The sequence below is a fragment of the Protopterus annectens genome, chromosome 15.part0 (genome assembly GCF_019279795.1).
Source record: "Protopterus annectens isolate FY-2018-M chromosome 15.part0, PAN1.0, whole genome shotgun sequence".
NCBI classification, from domain to species: Eukaryota; Metazoa; Chordata; order Ceratodontiformes; family Protopteridae; genus Protopterus; species Protopterus annectens.
The window spans coordinates 757,622,634-757,641,627 of NC_056749.1; the positions used below are offsets into that span (position 1 = coordinate 757,622,634).

General features: G+C 36.4%; 1 protein-coding gene across 1 annotated transcript in view; it reads right to left on the minus strand.

Moving 5' to 3' along the window:
* The window catches only part of LOC122790048 (gamma-aminobutyric acid receptor subunit gamma-4-like), a 3,058,882-nt gene extending 3,049,450 nt beyond the window's left edge, over window positions 1-9,432 (minus strand). The window contains exon 1 of the mRNA XM_044057614.1: window positions 8,679-9,432. Within this exon, the coding sequence (XP_043913549.1) occupies window positions 8,679-8,737 (59 nt within the window). The 5' untranslated portion in view covers window positions 8,738-9,432. The remainder of the gene's footprint in view (window positions 1-8,678) is intronic.
* Between the last annotated feature and the right edge of the window lie 9,562 nt (window positions 9,433-18,994).

The following is an 18,994-nucleotide window of genomic DNA, read 5'->3' on the forward strand; positions in this document are numbered from 1 at the left end:
TATTTGCCCTATGTAGCTTTTTGTGCTGTCCACACAGGCATGTTTAACAGGCTTGCCCATAGGCAGGAGTGTTTGTTTACTATGTGTGCCCATGCTGCTTAACACATTTGCCAGGCTGCCAACACTGGATGCTGGCTGCAAAAACATGTTTGTGTGATAAGCAGCATGCATATGCAATTAGTGCTGTTGCTCATTGGGCTAACACGTAATCATTGTGTAGGTTTCGCGCAAAGCCTACACAATTGTTCATGAATCCCATAGTGAGCTTAATTACAATGATGTTTGCTGAATTATGCATTATTCCAGCCACTTCTCTAATGCTAAACAAAAATCATTCATGAGAAATGAAGATAATTACAGATTTCAAGTGGTATTCAAATACACCTCTCTATTAGACATTACAATTAGAAAATGTGAAATGTAACTATAGGATTGCCACACCTTGCATCAAATACTTTATCCTCTATTATTAGACTATTGTCCAGTGTTTGCATTAGTCTTTCAGTGTAAATTGGAAACAAATGCTTAAAACTATTTGCAATAATATATTTTTTCACATTACAGACATTCCAAAACACTATTAACAATCAAATTCCTTACCTCCTTAAACTTTTATACCTCATCCCCACAAATTCAACTTTTAAATCAATATAATATTGAAATCATGCACAAATTTTATACATAGTCATAAAAATGACTTTTATTATATGTCAAGTATATATATATATATATATATATATATATATATATATATATATATATATATTTTTTTTTTTTTTTTAATCAAAGACACTCGTGATAAAAATGATACAATTATGAAGAAATGGCCTAGTATATTGGTTTAATTGTAAAGGGAGCAACAAATTATTTCAACATATGAAATCATGCACAAATATGATATAAATTTAGAGGACAGATTAACAGCTCAAAATTTTAGGCAATTTAAAACTACTGTAATTATTAAATTATAAAGAATGACAGAAGTAGAAATTAAAAATTAGTCAACATAGTTAAACTATATTTAAATCAACTTTGGTTAACATAGACACATTTTATTCAGTCTTATTTTACTTATATTAAATAGTGTTAGCACATAAATCAGATACACAAAGACATGCATGAATGTTTCAACCAAGCTAACCATCCACATTTTAACAACATTGTTGAAACACTAATATTAAGGTATACATATAAAAAAGAAAACAGAAAAACTACAGCTTCTTTACTTTGGAAGTTATGCACATCATAGAGTACGCAACCCCACATATAAAACTAAAAAGCTATATAACAAAGAAATACTTGTTATATGCCTGTAATCTGCCACTAGCCGCTAGGAGAGACAACAGGTGGAGGAATGTCAGTGAACCTGCTCAGCTCTTTCTTAAAATCCCTTCCCAAGAGAATTAATGGAAAAATAATACATTCAAATACCACTCTAAACATCTGGTTATCATATGAACTGTATTATTACAGACAACTAATGAAGGAGAAGTATATATTAGGTATAATCTGAACAGGTAAACCTTTACTGTTTCAGCACCAGGTCCGGCATCACAGAGTCAGTGAGCACCAGGTCCGGCATCACCGAGTCAGTGAGCACCAGGTCCGGCATCACCGAGTCAGTGAGCACCAGGTCTGGCATCACCGAGTCAGTGAACATGAATGTCACTTTATCTGACGTTATATGGCATGAGAGGCTGATGAAGCACAAGCTCAATGTTTTTGTATGTGTATGGGGGGGGGGCTATGCGTGTGTGTATCTGGGGGGGATGTATAGGACTTTTGAAAGCTATGTGTGTGTGTATCTGGGGGGGGGGGCGTATAGGATTTGTGAAAGCTATGGTTCTACTACAAAATGGTGAGTTTCACAACACTGAGTTTTGGAAACAGCAAAAAATACCGAACACATACAAGCGTGCAAAAATTAACTAAGTGTCTTTTGCAGGGGGGCAAGTCCCTTACAACACTGATACGAGGGAAAAGCCCTCCACACCTCCATAACTTCTACTTACAGCCTTCATGGTTGGCTTGAAGGAAGAAATCCCCCCCCCCCCCAAAAGAGTTAGTTGTTGCTGGTGCACACTTAAAAAATCACATCATTGCTGGTGCAGACCTAAAAAAATCACACCAGTCATGGCTTTGTATGGAAGGCTGGGCTTGATGTAAAGTTCCTTGATTGACTACTGATGATCAAGGAAATTCACTTTGATTACCTGTAGAGGAGTGAAAAACTACATTTATCATATGCAGTACTTACTTTTTTTTGTGCTGCCAGATGTTATGCAGGAACAAACTACCAGTTCTTAGGTATGCACATCTACTCCACAGGTGTTCAGCCATGAATTTTCAACATTTAAGAAAGTTAGGATTTTTTTTCCATTTTTGTGACTCATTGGCTTACTGGGTTTAATACCAGTAGACTTAATTTTAGTGGAATCACTTGAATGACACGATTCCAAATGCAATGATTGAAAACAAGGAAGTGATTTAATTTACTGACAAACTCAGTGGCACTTCAAAATAGGGAAAGAAATGCTGCCTCCAAGCACGTGCACCCAGCATTGTTAAAGTAAAATTAATCTCCGCTACAACTTTTGGCATGATTGCTCTTCATTTCTGGGCAGGTGTACAAATAGTAGAGAACATTAAGGTCTGATTCTACTTATTGAGATTGTATTCCAAATGCTTTGTTACTACATGCTGGTAGCTAAATGCTTATCTTTGTATACGATTTTGTGTACAGCCTAAAGTACACCTCCAATCTCTAACAATGCATCCAAGATGGTACAACCATGGTGTTAGAATAGATAAAGTTCAGAGGGGGAATAGCAGGAGATGCCGTGAGCTGCAGCAAATGGCTAAATGGACAGGTCACAGTGAGCAGGTAACTGAGCAAATGGCACTGGAGTTGAAGTAGTAGGTTCTAAAAATATTCTTCTGTTACTAATCAGTTAGAACTTCAGAAATAAATAGTAGCAATGACCAAAACCAGCAATGGTAAAGATAATGACGTATTGATTCTAGCAAAATTCAGAAAGTTTTGAAAAGGACACCCATGACTTACATTTTTCTTTTAACTTCATTTACTGACTCATTATGCACAGCAATCCCATTATTCTTCTTGAAAATTCAAGAAAGTTTTAAAATGCGAACTCATAACTTAAAATTAAATAATTTATGTGCAGTTAAAAGAAAAAAAACTTTCCTTAGAACTTTGTGTGGCCATATGGAATGTAAATTAAAATGCAATTAATACACAAGTTGTTAATCTGTTCTTGGCCATTTGGGGCACTGTAATACCATTCCATGAAGATTTTCTTATAACAAGCCTTCCATCCATCCACAACCCCTTTTTACCCATTTTTGCATATGGAGTTTGGATGTCTTAACAGTGACAATCTAAAGCAAAGGTTTACACCACCAGATGGATGTACCTGCTGCTGTAGTTCTTACACACCACACTCACACACCTGTGGCCAAATTGAGTGTTCAGTGCACCTACTTTGGAATGTAGGTATGGCACAGTGGATAGCATTATTGCCTCACTGCAAGAAATGAAATGCAGACTGTGCACAGAAGGCACCCTAGTCAAGAATCAAACTGCAGAACCTCTTGTGGTGAGGAAATAATGCTATTCATGTGCCACTATGCAACCTGTTGCTCTGAAAGTTCTACAAAATAATCTGTCTTGCTGATGGCCTGCATATGCAGGCATGTATTCTTCAACCCAGGCCTGTGCACATAAAGATCTCTGTACTCATGACTTCAAAATATCTTTACACAGTCTAGAGGCAACATTTATACATGCAAAGATGTTGAGTTTTTGTAAGTCTAAGCTAACTAGAGCTTTTTTTTTTTTCAGGACTTCCACTAAAAATATGCAACACCGTCAAACTACAGCCTTCTTTTCCTATACCACAGGGTAATTACTGCCTGTAGCCTCTGTCTATTAACATATGACAAGGAATTTTTTTACCAACAAACCATTCTCTAAATATTTGGGATTTAGAATGCTTAATGTCATGTTAGTTAACTGAAATGCAGCTAAATCACTGCTAAAACACTGAACCCCTCTGAAAAATTCCGTTCCCAATGTAACACTGAAAAGATCACCAATACACACCTAAACAAAAAATATTTCGCCTCACCCATTTTCTTTCTCGGTTTCTCTCTCTCTCTTTCTAAATATACGTGCGTATCATCTACAAGGGTGCAGAAACTCCAAAGAAGGGAAGAGTTGTAAAACAAAGTAAAAGTTACCTTTTCATTCTTTATTTGTGCCAGAGGGATAAAGCCCCAGCTATGAACCAAGCAACCTCTATTTGATTAGTGACTTGCACACTTAGCAGCACTGGCAGAAAGGAACAGCATACATATCGGGGGGGGGGGGGTTGCCGACACCTAGAATAATGACTACTCGGGCCTTTTTAAGCCTAACCATGCATTCCAAATCTCTGACAAGTTCTGGTACCCTTGATAAGTGTAAGTAGGGGCTTGAGAGATTAAAACATTTACAAACAGGAGCCTGAAAGATGAACCATTTACAGGCTGCCTGTGTCCATTACAGACATAGGTGGCAAACCTTTTGTTCCCCATCCAATTGTCCAAGTTACTCTTGATTTGGGTTAGGGAGGAACTCTGCTTCTTATGGATGTAGATCCTATTCCACATAAGGGGTAGTCTCTGGGATACATATGTTTTTCCAGTAGGTTATATTTATATCAAAGGCAAGGTTTTAAGTGTTTAGAATGGGTAATTCTGGTGCAGTTTGCTTTGCAGATATGCAGGAGGTCCATCAGGGTGGATTCTGACAGTGCCTTGTATGCCAGGCATAGATCTCCCCTCAACAGCTTGTAGGAGACCAAGTACAGGGATGGGTCTTTGAGATGGTCGGTCTGAATAGAACAAGTTACTTATGCCCTGTATTCTTCTAGTAAGAAACCTCTGTAGACATTCTAATTGTTGCTTAACCCCCTTGCATCTAGATGCCATACCCTTTTTATATTTTACACAACACAAACCGATTTCCTCACTACTGTAGACACATGATGGGAGTAGAGCACATGTTCAGACAGTCCCCTATAGCCATCCTTGCCTAATGATGCTATAGCATGTAAGAGTTTAAGGGTAAACGTTTAGAACAAGTAAAAACACCGGACACCTGGGATAATGGCGGTCACTTCCAGTTGCTCGATTCTCTCCTAGGAGTAAGCAAAGCCCCCAAACCTGAAGGAATGAGTGGGTTAAATAAGTAATATAAATGTGGGAAAGCTTAATGGATTAAGACTCCTGGAAAACAAAAAACAAAAAAAAAACATTTCCTTTTGCATCTTTTCTATGTCCATTGAAACCAAAACACATCTATGACAACTTGATCTTTCTCCTGCAAAGTTTTACAACACGATGTAACATTAAGAAGTCAGTGTAATACTACCAAACAGTTGCCTTTCTCCACTTTTGCCCAAACAGTAATTCTCAAACCTAATCCTTTCATTATTTGTAGGCCCCATGGTAGTCATGGCGGAGTCTGCTTCTCGGTTAATGAATCCAAAGTAGTGATTGCTAACCAGTCTGTTTTTTCATATGCCCCATGGCAATAACAACCACACTACCACCTCTCAGTTCATTTGATCTGTGGCATTCCCTACCAACAAATTATTCCTGTGCATGTGTTCCATGCGATTCACTGCCTCATCCATAGTCACGGCTAAATTAGCCTAGAACTTGTGTCGCAGGGAAGTCACAACCACTCCATTGTCTTAATAGTCATATCTCATAGGAAGTCACTGGCAACCTAGCCTCTCTGTGTACTGATTAAGATCCATGAATGTTCCTACCAGTCAGCATTTCACTACATATATGGCCCAAGGAAGTCACTACCAAATAAGCTTCTCTGTTCATATGACCCTATTACAGTAACTGCTAAGCTAGAATCACTTAGTTTGATGATAGAAACTGCCAACAGCTTCTATTCATTCATGTACATGGTCATCACTGCCACCCAAATTTTTTCTTATATGACCCCATAGCAATAAGTACCATACCTCTTTCTCAGTTATATGCCCCATGGAGATTACTGTGAAGTCTCTATTTTCATGTCATGTACCAGGCACCGACAAATATGGCTTCATCAGTTCATATGCCCTATGTGACATGGCTGTGTCAATAGTGAAGACCATTCATTGCTCAAAATGCCACATATTATTCAAAGAAATGCATAGCACCAACAGACAATGAAACACCTGCTGAGTTAACTTTCTCACATAAGATGTAACTAAACAATTATCCTATTATCCTTCATACATGGCAACTTCTTAAAGTGATTTCAAAAGAAATTATTTTCAACCCATACAGGGACGCTAACACTTCAGTTTATACTACCATTCCTAGATTATTTTCTCTACTTGACACTCTGTTTACTGCATGTAATCAGCTCATATCTGGTATATGTTTGGTGTGAAAAGAAATGTGCATCAACATGTGTTATAAGGCAACTACTATACAGACAAAGTAACAAGAAAAACAGAGGTGGGTAGAGAGAATGGACGTGAAAGAGTCAGACAAGTACAAAGTACAGTAAAAGACTGAGGAAAAACAGGACAGAAGAATAACGTGCATACAATAACGTGCATACACCTGACAGCATAAAAACTTTACATACCCTACACATCGGTAGTCATTTGATCTAAACAAGGGACAGCTTTGTGAAATGTTATTAAAACATACATACTAGTACTACATGCTAGTGCTGGTAGCACCAGACACACACACACACACACACACACACACACACACACACACACACACTCACAAATGATCAAGTTGAACACAATGCTTTTACAGCAGTTTGGTCTGAGCCAATATTACTTTCAGTTTCTGTTTTCACCGATTTCCAAAATGTAGTCCAGAGCTGAACTTTGGTTGGATAAGTCTGCCTCAGGGTTGTGTTTTTCCTGCTGCTTTGATATATTTAACCTTAAAAACGCCCAGGTATTATTGTATAACTTCCCCTTTCTGTTTATGCACTGTGTTTCATTAAAGTCCTTTTGAATTAATCCTTTAACCAGTTAACAAATAAACTATTCATTTTTTTTTTTTTTTTTTTTTTATTAATGTGACAGCAACACAGATTCAACCACATAACTGAAATTAGTTCAGTCTAATCTCTTACAGTGGCAGTTGTTTTGGTGGTGGGGGCATTATAAACAAACTCCTGTTTAACACAACAGTTGTTTTGGTGGTGGGGCATTATAAACAAACTCCTGTTTAACACAAAAAGGAACTCGAGGACTGTGCACTACTTCCCAGTAACATCACCTGTGGTTGGAGGTGGGAGGCAACTACAGCTGTTTCACCCATGCGTCTACCTATATGGCAGTTATGTTATTAACAGAAGCATCGGCTGATCTGGGCATTATTAAAACCTATACAACTAATGTAAGCACAACTGCTGTAAATAAATGTTCCTCCTTGTTTTTACAGTGTTAGTACAGACATTAATTATTACAACTGAAAACTACTTCCTAACGTCAGATTGCTGCAAACCAGCAAACTGTAACATTGCCCATTAGCGTTGCTAAAACCATTCAGCAAGGGTCTGCTCCTGTCTGTAGTATTTAGTCAGATATGCAGAAAAAGCAGCAAGCTAGAGCATGTCTCAACACTCAACTTCCACGGTAGGGAAAGTACAGCTGCAAGACAATACTCAAGAAATCCATTTATAAAAACGCTTTACAACCTTCCAACAATGCCTTGGAAACGATGATTGTAATCGCCCACTGTCACTCAAGCGTGCAGAGGCTGCTGCTGCAGGAAGGGCTGTCAGAATCATGAAATGCATTTGGCAACAATGATAAAAGGCAAGACACCAGGGGCTGGGGCGCATAGTAAACCGTCCCAGTAAGACCGCACAGAACAGTACGCCCTCCAAGCTCCTGACAGCCTTTGCTTGTGGGATTTGTGCAGCTCAGGGGTGTACAGAGAGGCAAAATTAAATAGATGTATTCAGTTTAAAATACAGTCCCTGAAAAAAATGTTTACTGCGTAAAAACAGTGCACTCTGCTAATAGAATGTAATGCATTTAAGTCACCTTGGCCACCAAGCCTCGGATTATCTGCTCGCAAACCCTCCTCATTACTGTTATTAGAGACACACCTTTCACTTCGGCCTAAATTGTTTCGCTGGGTCATTAGAATGTTATGTTTGGCTAGTAGAACATCATGTCTTTTCATACATATATATTTATTTTTTAAACACAAACTGAACATCAGAAAGCTATGTGAAACACGTCACAGCACTTAACGCTTCCCAAGCATCGATGCATGCATGTTTCAGGAGGTCTGTGCGCAGAAGACACCTGCTGCTCACTCGTTAGTACCTGCTTTGGATACCAGCACACCTTCATTGACAGCACTAATCAAATGACCAGATACTTCCTATTAATCACGGATTAGCACAGAGTTAACTGCAAACAGAAATCAGTAAACTTCCTATTCATCACGGATTAGCACACAGTTAACTGCAAACAGAAACCAGCAATAATAATAAATAAAAAAAAAAGAATACAAAATATGTCAAATGCAACAAGCTCGAAACCAGCCACCGACTTCCACGGGGTACTCAGCAACAAAGCACAGACAAAAGCCTAATAAATAATTGTTACAATGTTGTTGCTCACCAGGTTATTGATAGTAGCGGGCCCATGAGCAGGTACAGGTGTAGAACTTTCACATACATTGTTTCGCCTTCACTTAAAGGGCACCGGTAACCAAGAGTGCAGTTAAGAGTACGTGTCTGTCTGTTTTAAGTGTAAAAGGGAAAAAAACGCCAAAACGTATCTGCATCTAAGACTTGCTAGACTGATCCAATATTCAGCATGTAAAGAACAAGGGATTCCCAATAAATGACAGTACAGGTGTACGCACCAGCAGGACCACCACTTGTAGGAGACAGAAGGGTAAAAGGCTAAGTTTGTATCACACAGCTGCCCCTCCGTAAGGTTCTGTTCCCGAGTGCACGTAATTGCGTTCTGTCTGTCTTGATGTTCGTTTCCGTTTCTTCTGTATGATTTTGTATCACCTCCCCTTCATGTTTTCACCTGGTGCCATTAGTGCCCACCTCACCTCGATGCCAGCCTCCCACACCCTGAATTGGTTCCTCCTCTTCCTCCCTCCGATATTTCCAGATGGAGCTTCCCGGTGCGTCTCCAAGGCTGAGCCGGGGAGCCCCAGCTGTTGTCACGGTGTCCTCCACGGCGCAGCGCCGCCACTGTGCTCACACAAGGACAGTGGTGCAGACGGATACTCGAACCTCCGCCACCGCCTGTTTGTTATTGCTACTGCTTCACTAACACTTTTTTCCTACAAAGTGAAGTAAAAAAGTTCAGCGTTTATTAACGTTCCTCTAAGCTGGTGAGACCAGTATCACCGAGAAGCCGCAGGGTCCTAAATGCCTGGTGCCCCGCACTTTTTACATTACCAGGATGTCTGCATCATAAGATTACCATTTTTAGCTGCCTTATTTTTCTACCACGTCTAAAGGTAAACTTGGCCAATTACGTGGTTACATAGTTAGGTAAAAGAATCATTTCTTGTTTATATGCTGCGATTTCTTATTTTATTTTATTTAACTAGGAACCCGAAGAATAGTTCTCAACCACAAATATTTAAAATCGGTGAGAGAGTCAAAATTAAGCATTGAATAAAGGCCCCAAATGTTGGGCACATTTAAATCTATTGACAACACCGATTAAAAGGATTTGTGTAACTCTGCGTTATTGGCTGAATAAGAAGTATGTACATGTGATGTATAGAATTATATTATGGCTTTAACCTTTACTGTTTTGTCACAAAGTCACACATTTTGTGAGACCCGGGACAACGTTGAGAGGTAAAACATGGGACATGGAAATTAGGGTCACTTGAGAACGGTGTGTGTTGAGCACATTTTTTTCTGTTAGACATTTGATATTGCATATTATCGCTTATTTTAATTAGGTCTATATCTGCAGTCAGAAGTCTGTCAGGTCACCGATTTTAGGTGTTCTCCCATTCTAATCTTTTTATGTGGAATATCTAGGAGAGACATAATCCGAAGAGAACATTTGAATAGGGGGCATTGTGTACTCTTCGATATTAATAGTTTAGACAGTTTCAAGACTGAGGGTTTACAAAAAAGACTTCTCTACTTTTAGTTGATGTTTTATCTATTTCAAAATGGATGGATTGATAGACTCAGAAGAAAATATTATGTAATATTGCCCTCCTTGATGTGGTGCATGTGATTTGCATGAAGATCTATGCCTGACAAAAGAAAGTAAGGTTTGTATGCGCCACCAGAAATGCAGAGCAGATTCCATCCAGTTGAGGTCTCATAAGAAGTAATGCCATAATCTTAGGCAAATTCCATGAGACCCCTCCCCTCTTCTGTTTTGTGCTGGTTATTATGAAAGAAGTGCTCAAACTTTATTTAACATCTTGTGTGATTGAATAGGTGCTACTGTCAACCTTTTCTCTTAATTCTTTAAAAATCCAAGCATTAATGATATGCCAAGGTCTAGCAGGAGGAGAGTGCTCCTCTTGAGAAAGGCAGTTAGAGTATTTCAGTGCCAGCAGGAAAACTGTGGCAATGACTCAATAACATTTGTACCCTAACAACTTGGAAACCATGACAGAAAAATAAAACAGGAAAGATGTGGAGGTGCCTTATAATAATAAAAAAAATAATTCAGATAGAGTGTATCTAAACTGATCAACAAACTGAGAGCATATTTCACAATATGACAAAATATTTCATAAGCTGGTTAACTTTTAATTATGGCATGTTTCTAAAACTCATGGTGTTTTACATAATAAAGCAAAAGTGTAATGCATTCATTTAAATAAAATTATAACAAGTTAAATTACCCAAGGAAATTGTATTGCATGTATCTTTGCAGAAAAAAAAATCTTCATATCATAAATATAACTGTATGAGTCATAAAATAAATATAAGCAGGATTTGAATGCCTTTTCATACTATATATGTCATATCATACTATATATTGACCAGGATAGATATAGTTAGAGCCTACACACAGAATGCAATCCATAGTGGGTAATATCCTTGAAGAATGATTTCAAGATGTGAAATAACTGTGAGGCAAAGACAGTTTTCTTTTCGCTTGTTAACAAGAAAGTCATGGAATAACTGTTGCTCAACAAGACATCCCAAAGTAAGCTAAACACCCCCCCCCCCCCAGCAGAACACTGGCATTGCTGTTTATAAAATTACTCCTTGAAAACAAATTTAACAAGAGACAACCTAGTATTGTTACTTATCATCCAAAACATGAAACTTAATTCCATTGTCAGTAAAATTCCCAAAGAAAACCAAAACAAGCGCATCACTCTGTCTCAAAATTAATCAACTTCCTGTTCCTCAGTGGCAATAAACTGAATCCAGGACCAGCAACACCTCCATATTCCAGTTCCAGTAGCAAAATTACATACTAGACATATATCCCATTTATAAGCAGCGAAGATAAACAATAGATCAGAGATATAATCATCACATTCAAAGACATGGACATTATAGTGATACTAGAATATTGTGTAAAAGAAGATAACCCTCTTAAACTGCTTTATCTTGGGTTCTATTTCAACAAACAATGACCTAGGCATAGAACTTCAGGAAGCATTATATTCTTAAATACATTTACTCTTCCATTAGCTATTTCTCATCAACCTACAATTAGTTATGATCATTAACAAAAATGGTAAATTCTGAATTCTGTCCTTATCCATAGAAAATTCTGAGTCATTTTATCAGTGCAGAAATTCCTGAACCCAAGTAAAACAATGAAAATTAAAAATATGTGTGAATTTGACTTGTACCTATTTGGCTCTTTCAGTACTGATGATAATGAAACCCATGCCGACCTCAGCTCATCCAACTCATAAAGCAAACTACCAGACCATATAAAATTCTGATCATCACTTCCTTTCAGACCTTCTGTATCACCAACATACTCCGTTCTATCTCAGACATTACTGTCCCAACACACTATCTGTGACGACTGTCTCTTTCACAGTCAAGATGTATCCTTTCAAACTACTTTCCAATAAAGTTACCTTTCTCCTAAAGTCAAAAAGTGCAAGGTTGAGATACATCATTGTTATTCCTAATGTTCCTGTAGTGTTTGATTGAGTTAGGTATGTTACAGTAATGACATAAGTGACATTGTCATTTAAGTGGAGTTCTTGCTTACTCTTATGCTATAGTGTCTTTGCATCATTTTTTTAAACTTTTTTACTACCGTGCTTATCTTGAATTTTTTTAAATATATTGATATGCAGTATAGACATTATTGGGGAAGTATAGATTACATGGGTTTTAATAATAAGGTGGAAGTTATTGACATGATTCTTCAGGACTTTTTAAAGACATATTTGTTTAGAAAACTTGAGTGCGAAAAAAATATGGAATAACCACAAAGCACTACAATACACAATGTCAAGTTACATGTAGAAAAAGTGGAAGAAACCACCATAGAAACAGGAAAAATAGAAATACTAAGAAAGTTATTTCACACAAACTGAAACAGAAATGGATAATGAAATGGCATTCCCACACGAATAAACCAAAAAAAATCTACATAGGGCAAATAATAGATTCAAGTTAATTACTGGAATGAATAATACAAAAACAATGCAAAAATAAATAAATACATTCTAAATCAGGGAAATATCAGATATCCAGGAAATGTTTACAATGTATTGAAATTATTATGAAGAATTAAACCAAGATATTGATCAGGATTTTGAAGAATTTATGAAAAAATTGTCTGAAGGAGAATATGAACAGGAAGTTATATTTGGAACACACAGTGGAAATTTGCTGATTGATATAACCATGAATAACAATAAACAACAAATTAACAAAATAAAATTGCTAATTGTTCTCCTTTCCATGGAAGAAATCCTGAGATTTATAATTTGTTTCTCCTGAAAATATTCTATCTCTTAAAAGAGTTTTTATTAACCCAAAATGATAACAAGAACATTCTATTGTAGAGATATTCCATAATATCTCATATGATCAAGCAAAGTGCAGACATATATCTTTGGTCTTCATGTAAAGTTATCTATTTGCTAAGCATTGATTATAAACTAATTCCTGTAATTACCAACAGGTTAAAACTATAGATGGATTAATAAAACTAGACAGGATTTCCAGTGAATTGAAAGATAAAGGGCATTATAAAGAGCATAATAAGTGGTGATGTGGGTAGAGAATTCAGTCTCTTATTTCTTGTACCTAAGGAACAGGGTTTGAGCCTGAATAATACTAACCACCAGGTATACCCAACTGGTGCATTTTACACACACACACACACACACACACACACACACACACACACACACACACACACACCACTGGGGAGCAGAACCAGCAAAACTCCTCTCCTTAAAAACTGTATCTGAAATGGGCAACAACTACAAATGTGATGATTTCAGTAATATAAGAAAGCAAAGAACACTCGGGCAAAAACAAAACTATCCTTACCTGGGAGCATGACTCTGGCAGATCAGTAAAAACAGTCGATGGGGGAGCAGCATAACTCTCCTTAAAACCTGAAATACTTGCTCAATTGAACACTATAGTTTTAATTCCATATGCTGTTTAAATCTGCATTGGCATGCGACACACACATGGGTAATATTAAAGAAGATGCTGCCACTGTGGAGTTTCGGAGTGGTCCTAGGTAATTGCCATGGTGTTTCAGCTGTAAAAGTGGGGGGCTATTCCCTCCCCCTCACTCAGTGGTTCCAGCACCCTTGATGATAACTATAACAGACAATATATGTATATATATGTATATGTACATGGGCATGTGCGTTTAAAATGTAAGAACTATATGAATTCACATTTAAATTCATTGCAATTATTAAAAATGGCTATAAAATCTAAAGCTTTTGCTATCTTAGGCAGTAGATATAAATAATGGGACTAGGCAAGGGCCCAGATTTCAAAAGATTTTTATTCAGTGTAAGTCTGTCCTGAATCCAAAAGACCGGCTTTCAGTTTAAGTGACTTACTTTGGTGTAAGACTTATCTATAAACAGGCTTAAACAGGAGGTCAGATTCCAAAGACCTGCTTTCAGCCTGCTATCAGTGTAAGTTGATGTTTATTTATTTATTTGTCTTTTGTTGACCAGGTTAGTCCACTGGGCTGGAGGCACATTTTCAGTGGAGACCCGAGGAGAAAAGTTCCAGATACATAAAGATTCAAGTTACAAAATTTATAGCACTACAACAAAAAAACTTAAGAGTAAATAAGTACAATATATGGTACACGGTATCAATTTGGGTATACTTAACATGCACTTGTGAGGTTAATAGTATGATGTACAATGAGTCAAGTAGTCTGTCACAGATGTTTACACTGAAAACAAGTCTTTTGGAATTGAGCCCAAGGTTATCCATTTCATCATTGTTGTTTGCTTTAATAATAGAACTTTTTTGTAAATGTTATCAGACAAAATAAAATAAAGGGATTTGAAATGTATAAAGACATCAGTTTAAAATTCAGTTACTTGCTGATGATATTTTACTTCTCGTTGATAATGTAGACAATTTTTTATAAATAAAATTATGATGTCCCCACTCTGGGCCAGTAATCAAGGAGCCTGAATCCTCACCACTGGCACTGGACAAAGACATTCACTTGGAACAAAAAATGGATACACCCAGTATTTCTAGATGCAACTCTCTGCAACAAGCACAATTTACCTTAAGTGCACATGGGCAACAGACTCAGTCTGGTGTCTGGATTTCTCTAACTGTCTCTCTCCAGGTCACCAGTAAGACTCCCCACTAGCACAGCTATAGAGCTGAGACCTCAGCCGAGTGTCCAAGCCAAGTTCTCCAGCATTCTCTCTGTGAAACCAGTGCTTTATGTCCCTGCTCCAAACAGCTGACACACACTGTTTGAGATTTGATTTTCACACACACACACACACACACACACACACACACACACACACACACTCAGACCTGGGAAAGGCTGGCACAGATTTACTAGCTATGCCTCATTCTATCCACAGTATAAGGTAGTTACACCTTATACTGTGGATAGTATAAGGTAGTTACACCATCACCAGACACTCCAAAGACATCTACTCTATGACTCTTACAAGGGTACACAATTATACTGAGTGAAATTAATATTAATACAAATGGTAGTCTGACCAACAGCAAGGTTTTCAGGAGTGACCACAGTGGCGACCAAATATATATAGATATTTTAAAGGAGAAAAAATTGTTAACCAAGTTATAAATTTCAAAAATCCTAGTTTCTTGTTCCTGATGATGTACATCCAGAAAAAGACCACAGGAATTCTGTTGAATTTTGTTGTTGTGTTGTCTTTTGCAAGATTTATATATTTTTATATGTAAATTAATTCAGAATTTACCTAAATATTCTAGCATCTTTAGGATTTTGCAAATATTTAGCTTAGTTATTTTACATTTTAACATGTTATTATTATTGTTATTTCATATGCTAATGATTTTTATGAAATGCATTCCGTACATCACAGATTAAATGCTGCAATATAATGCTTATTTAGATGTATACAGTATGTAATGAATGCTCAAGAGAAAGGCTGAATTACTGAGCGACTGATGACTCTCGCTTTGTTTTTAGATAGATTTTAATTGATCAATCATTCAATTATGTATTCAATTAGTTTTAATGAAATGTTATATAAAGAAGGGTTTTGAACCTGTAATTTGTTAAATCTGAAGAAGCGTATGTGATACGCGAAAGCGCTTATGTTATTTTAAATAAAGTTCCTTTCTGGTTGATTCCTGATTCGTGGTGGTCGTTTTCCAGTTGTTCTTACTAAGTATTTTAAAATCTGAGAGTATTCTCTAAAAGACCAGCTACAATGAAACGTTTAAATATATTTAATAATAAACAAGAAAAGAGCATGAAAATAATAAATATCTTTTTACAGTAAACACCAGAGTTACAATCACAGAAAATATTAAAATAACACAGATGAATAGATTCATACAGATATGAAATAGAGTACTTAACTAATGTCACTATATTTTTCTGACTGATATAAAGAATATTATTCCATGGTTCACTTACTAGAGCAAGGCAAGATGATGTAGGTGAGGGGTCCTTCTCTGTTAGGTTCCAAAAACAGACTGCAATGAGACTTCAGTCTCATCTAGTATTAAACGTCATTTTTTGTCCTGAATTACAGAATGACATCACATACACCTGGTCATCTTACTTTCTACCCCCATTGCTAGAAACTGCCAGGATGCAGCACATATGTTTCAATAACACACATACACACATAGAGTTTTGCTCAGATCTCTTGCAGCTTCTGGAAGCCATAGAAGAATTTCAAACCTCCATCCTTCCAGAGTAGCAATTAGTTCACCCCAAAGACAATATAGAAATCTTCCTAGTACAGACATTTTGTCTCTGGCTGCAGTGAGAGCTGTAAGATGCAATCTTTATTGCCTAACCCAGATAATTTAATTTCAAGCAATTTGCAAAGTTAGGTGGATTGAAATTAACCTCTTCTCTTCGAGTATCCTCTATTAAAATGTATACATTTAGACAAATACATTTTCAAAGACATGCATCTGGAGCATTTCTTCCGGGCCTCCACTGAAAATTGGCTATATTCCAAGTCAGACTTTCCTGGTTAACAAATGTAAAATAAATAAATAAATAAACAGTTACAATACTGCATGTGTATTTCTTTTTCTGTCCCACGGGCCACATTGTTGGTACTTTTTAATACAAGCAGATTTACAAATACATTTTTTAACACAAGCATCTGTACAAATCAGTTTTATATACAACTGACATATAATTCTTTACAAAATTCCAGCTAGCTGTGCTGGGATATGTTACACATCCACTGCCCTACATTTCCTGGCATAGATGGCAATACCTCACATTGACACAATAACTAACTCCATGAATATCTTTGAAAACAGGAATTACATTTTAATAAAGAGAAAAACAAAAGTATTATTAACAAACCATTAATTATTCAGAAATTACAGATTATAATCTGGGACAGAGCCAAAATTCCATTAATTATCTTGAATTATACATTTCTTATATAAAATCTATTCCACAAATAAATTACAATAACATTACAGAAGAAACTGATACATTGGATAAGCATTTGAATACTATATATTTTCTATTGAACACAGTTCAATTAAAATGATTGTATTAACAAATATATTACATACAGACTTTTGAACTAATTTCAGACAAAAAAAAAGTTATTAGGAAGTTAAATAAAAATGTCAATGCATTTTAACAGCACTATTATACAGCTGAAATTGCTTATAAAATCAAAATGAAATGGAATAGAGGAAGAATTGTCTGTTTTAGTATAAGAAACATATAACAGTGTCCATATTGAAAATAACACTTTACTGGCTGGACAGTTCATATGATGCCAGTCAAAAGAATTGTAAAGTGCAATATGTGGAGACTCTCAAGGACTATTTACTGCCACTAGATGTACTAGATAAAAAATATTGTGAAAGTAAAAATAAACAGTTAATTGCACTTACCTGAACATAAATTAAAGCTATATTAATTTAAGTTTAAGATAATTAGAAATACCCTCTATAAATCAACATCAAACAAAAAATGGACATTTATTATTTCTGTGTTGCTTATAAAACAGGCTTTTTTGAAAGAACTCATTTTAATAAAATGTGAAAAACAAAACAATAAATAATTTAATTTATTGGTTGAATTATTTGATATGTAATTTGTTATCCCCAGTACATAACTTAATGAGTGCATTTGAATTAGATCAGACTAAATGGATTTTAATTCACAATATTCTGAATAAACTTCAATTAATATCAGAAAAAAATGGTAATTATTTCATAATCTTAGAATATTTACATTCAACTATACTGGTGATAGTGATGGAAAAGAATCTCTTTCCGAACTTAATAGAATGCATTTAGAAATGAAAGCAAGTGTGACTGACAAATATTTGAGTTTCCTAACAGAATGGGCTAGATTGCAAAAGAACTTCTCTCAGTATAAGTTTGCTTTGATTCCGAAAGACTTACTGTTATTGTAAATTACTTACTTCAGGGTAAGGCCTACACATAAACTGGCTTACAATGGGGGGCCAACTTCCAAAACACCTGCTTTCAGCCAGCAGCGGCCTTAGGTCAGCTGGTGCCCTAGGCAAAAGGGCTCCACAGTGCCCCCCCACACCACCCAGGTGCCCCCAACCTGGTCTACCTACACCAAATAAATACTGGAAAAGCGCCCCTACAGTTGGCCTATGCCTAAGGCCGGCCATGCTTTCAGCCTGATCTCAGTATAAGTGGTCACTAACACTGAGAGCATGCTATTGGAATTGGGCCTTCTTTGGTCACATTTCACAAGTAGTTTAGCTTTGAACAATTAATGAACTTATTTTTTCTAATTTTTACATATAAATTAGTAAGAACTGGATCCCACTCACACTGTTTGTTAATGCTTTTGACCTGGTGTCAGAAGAATGAAAATATTTCAGTTTTTTGGAATGAATATTCTCTAAAACTAATATTACAAAAGGAAATTACTGCAACAAGTTTGACAAAGAAAAAAAAAAGAAGGTGTGAGGGAACTTCACCCTCTTCACCTTCTGAATTCAGATGTACTAAATCTGTGGTTACATAGTCTAAGAATAAAGAAAAACAATAGATTTAACAATTAACCAAGGCAGAACAAAGGACAAAATGCAGCTGCAAGTAAACTGAGTCTTACTGTTTCCTTGATGCTCTGTACCTTAGGTGTATGAATGTATGTGTGCGTAGGGGGATGTAGATGCTCTCAATTCCCCCTTATTTTGTCAGAATGGCTGTGATTTTTTCCCCTTATATTTTGGTGTATACCTTGCTAAGTTTGTGGCTTTTCTAGAAAATAACTCAATGCTATGGCCAGTAAATTAT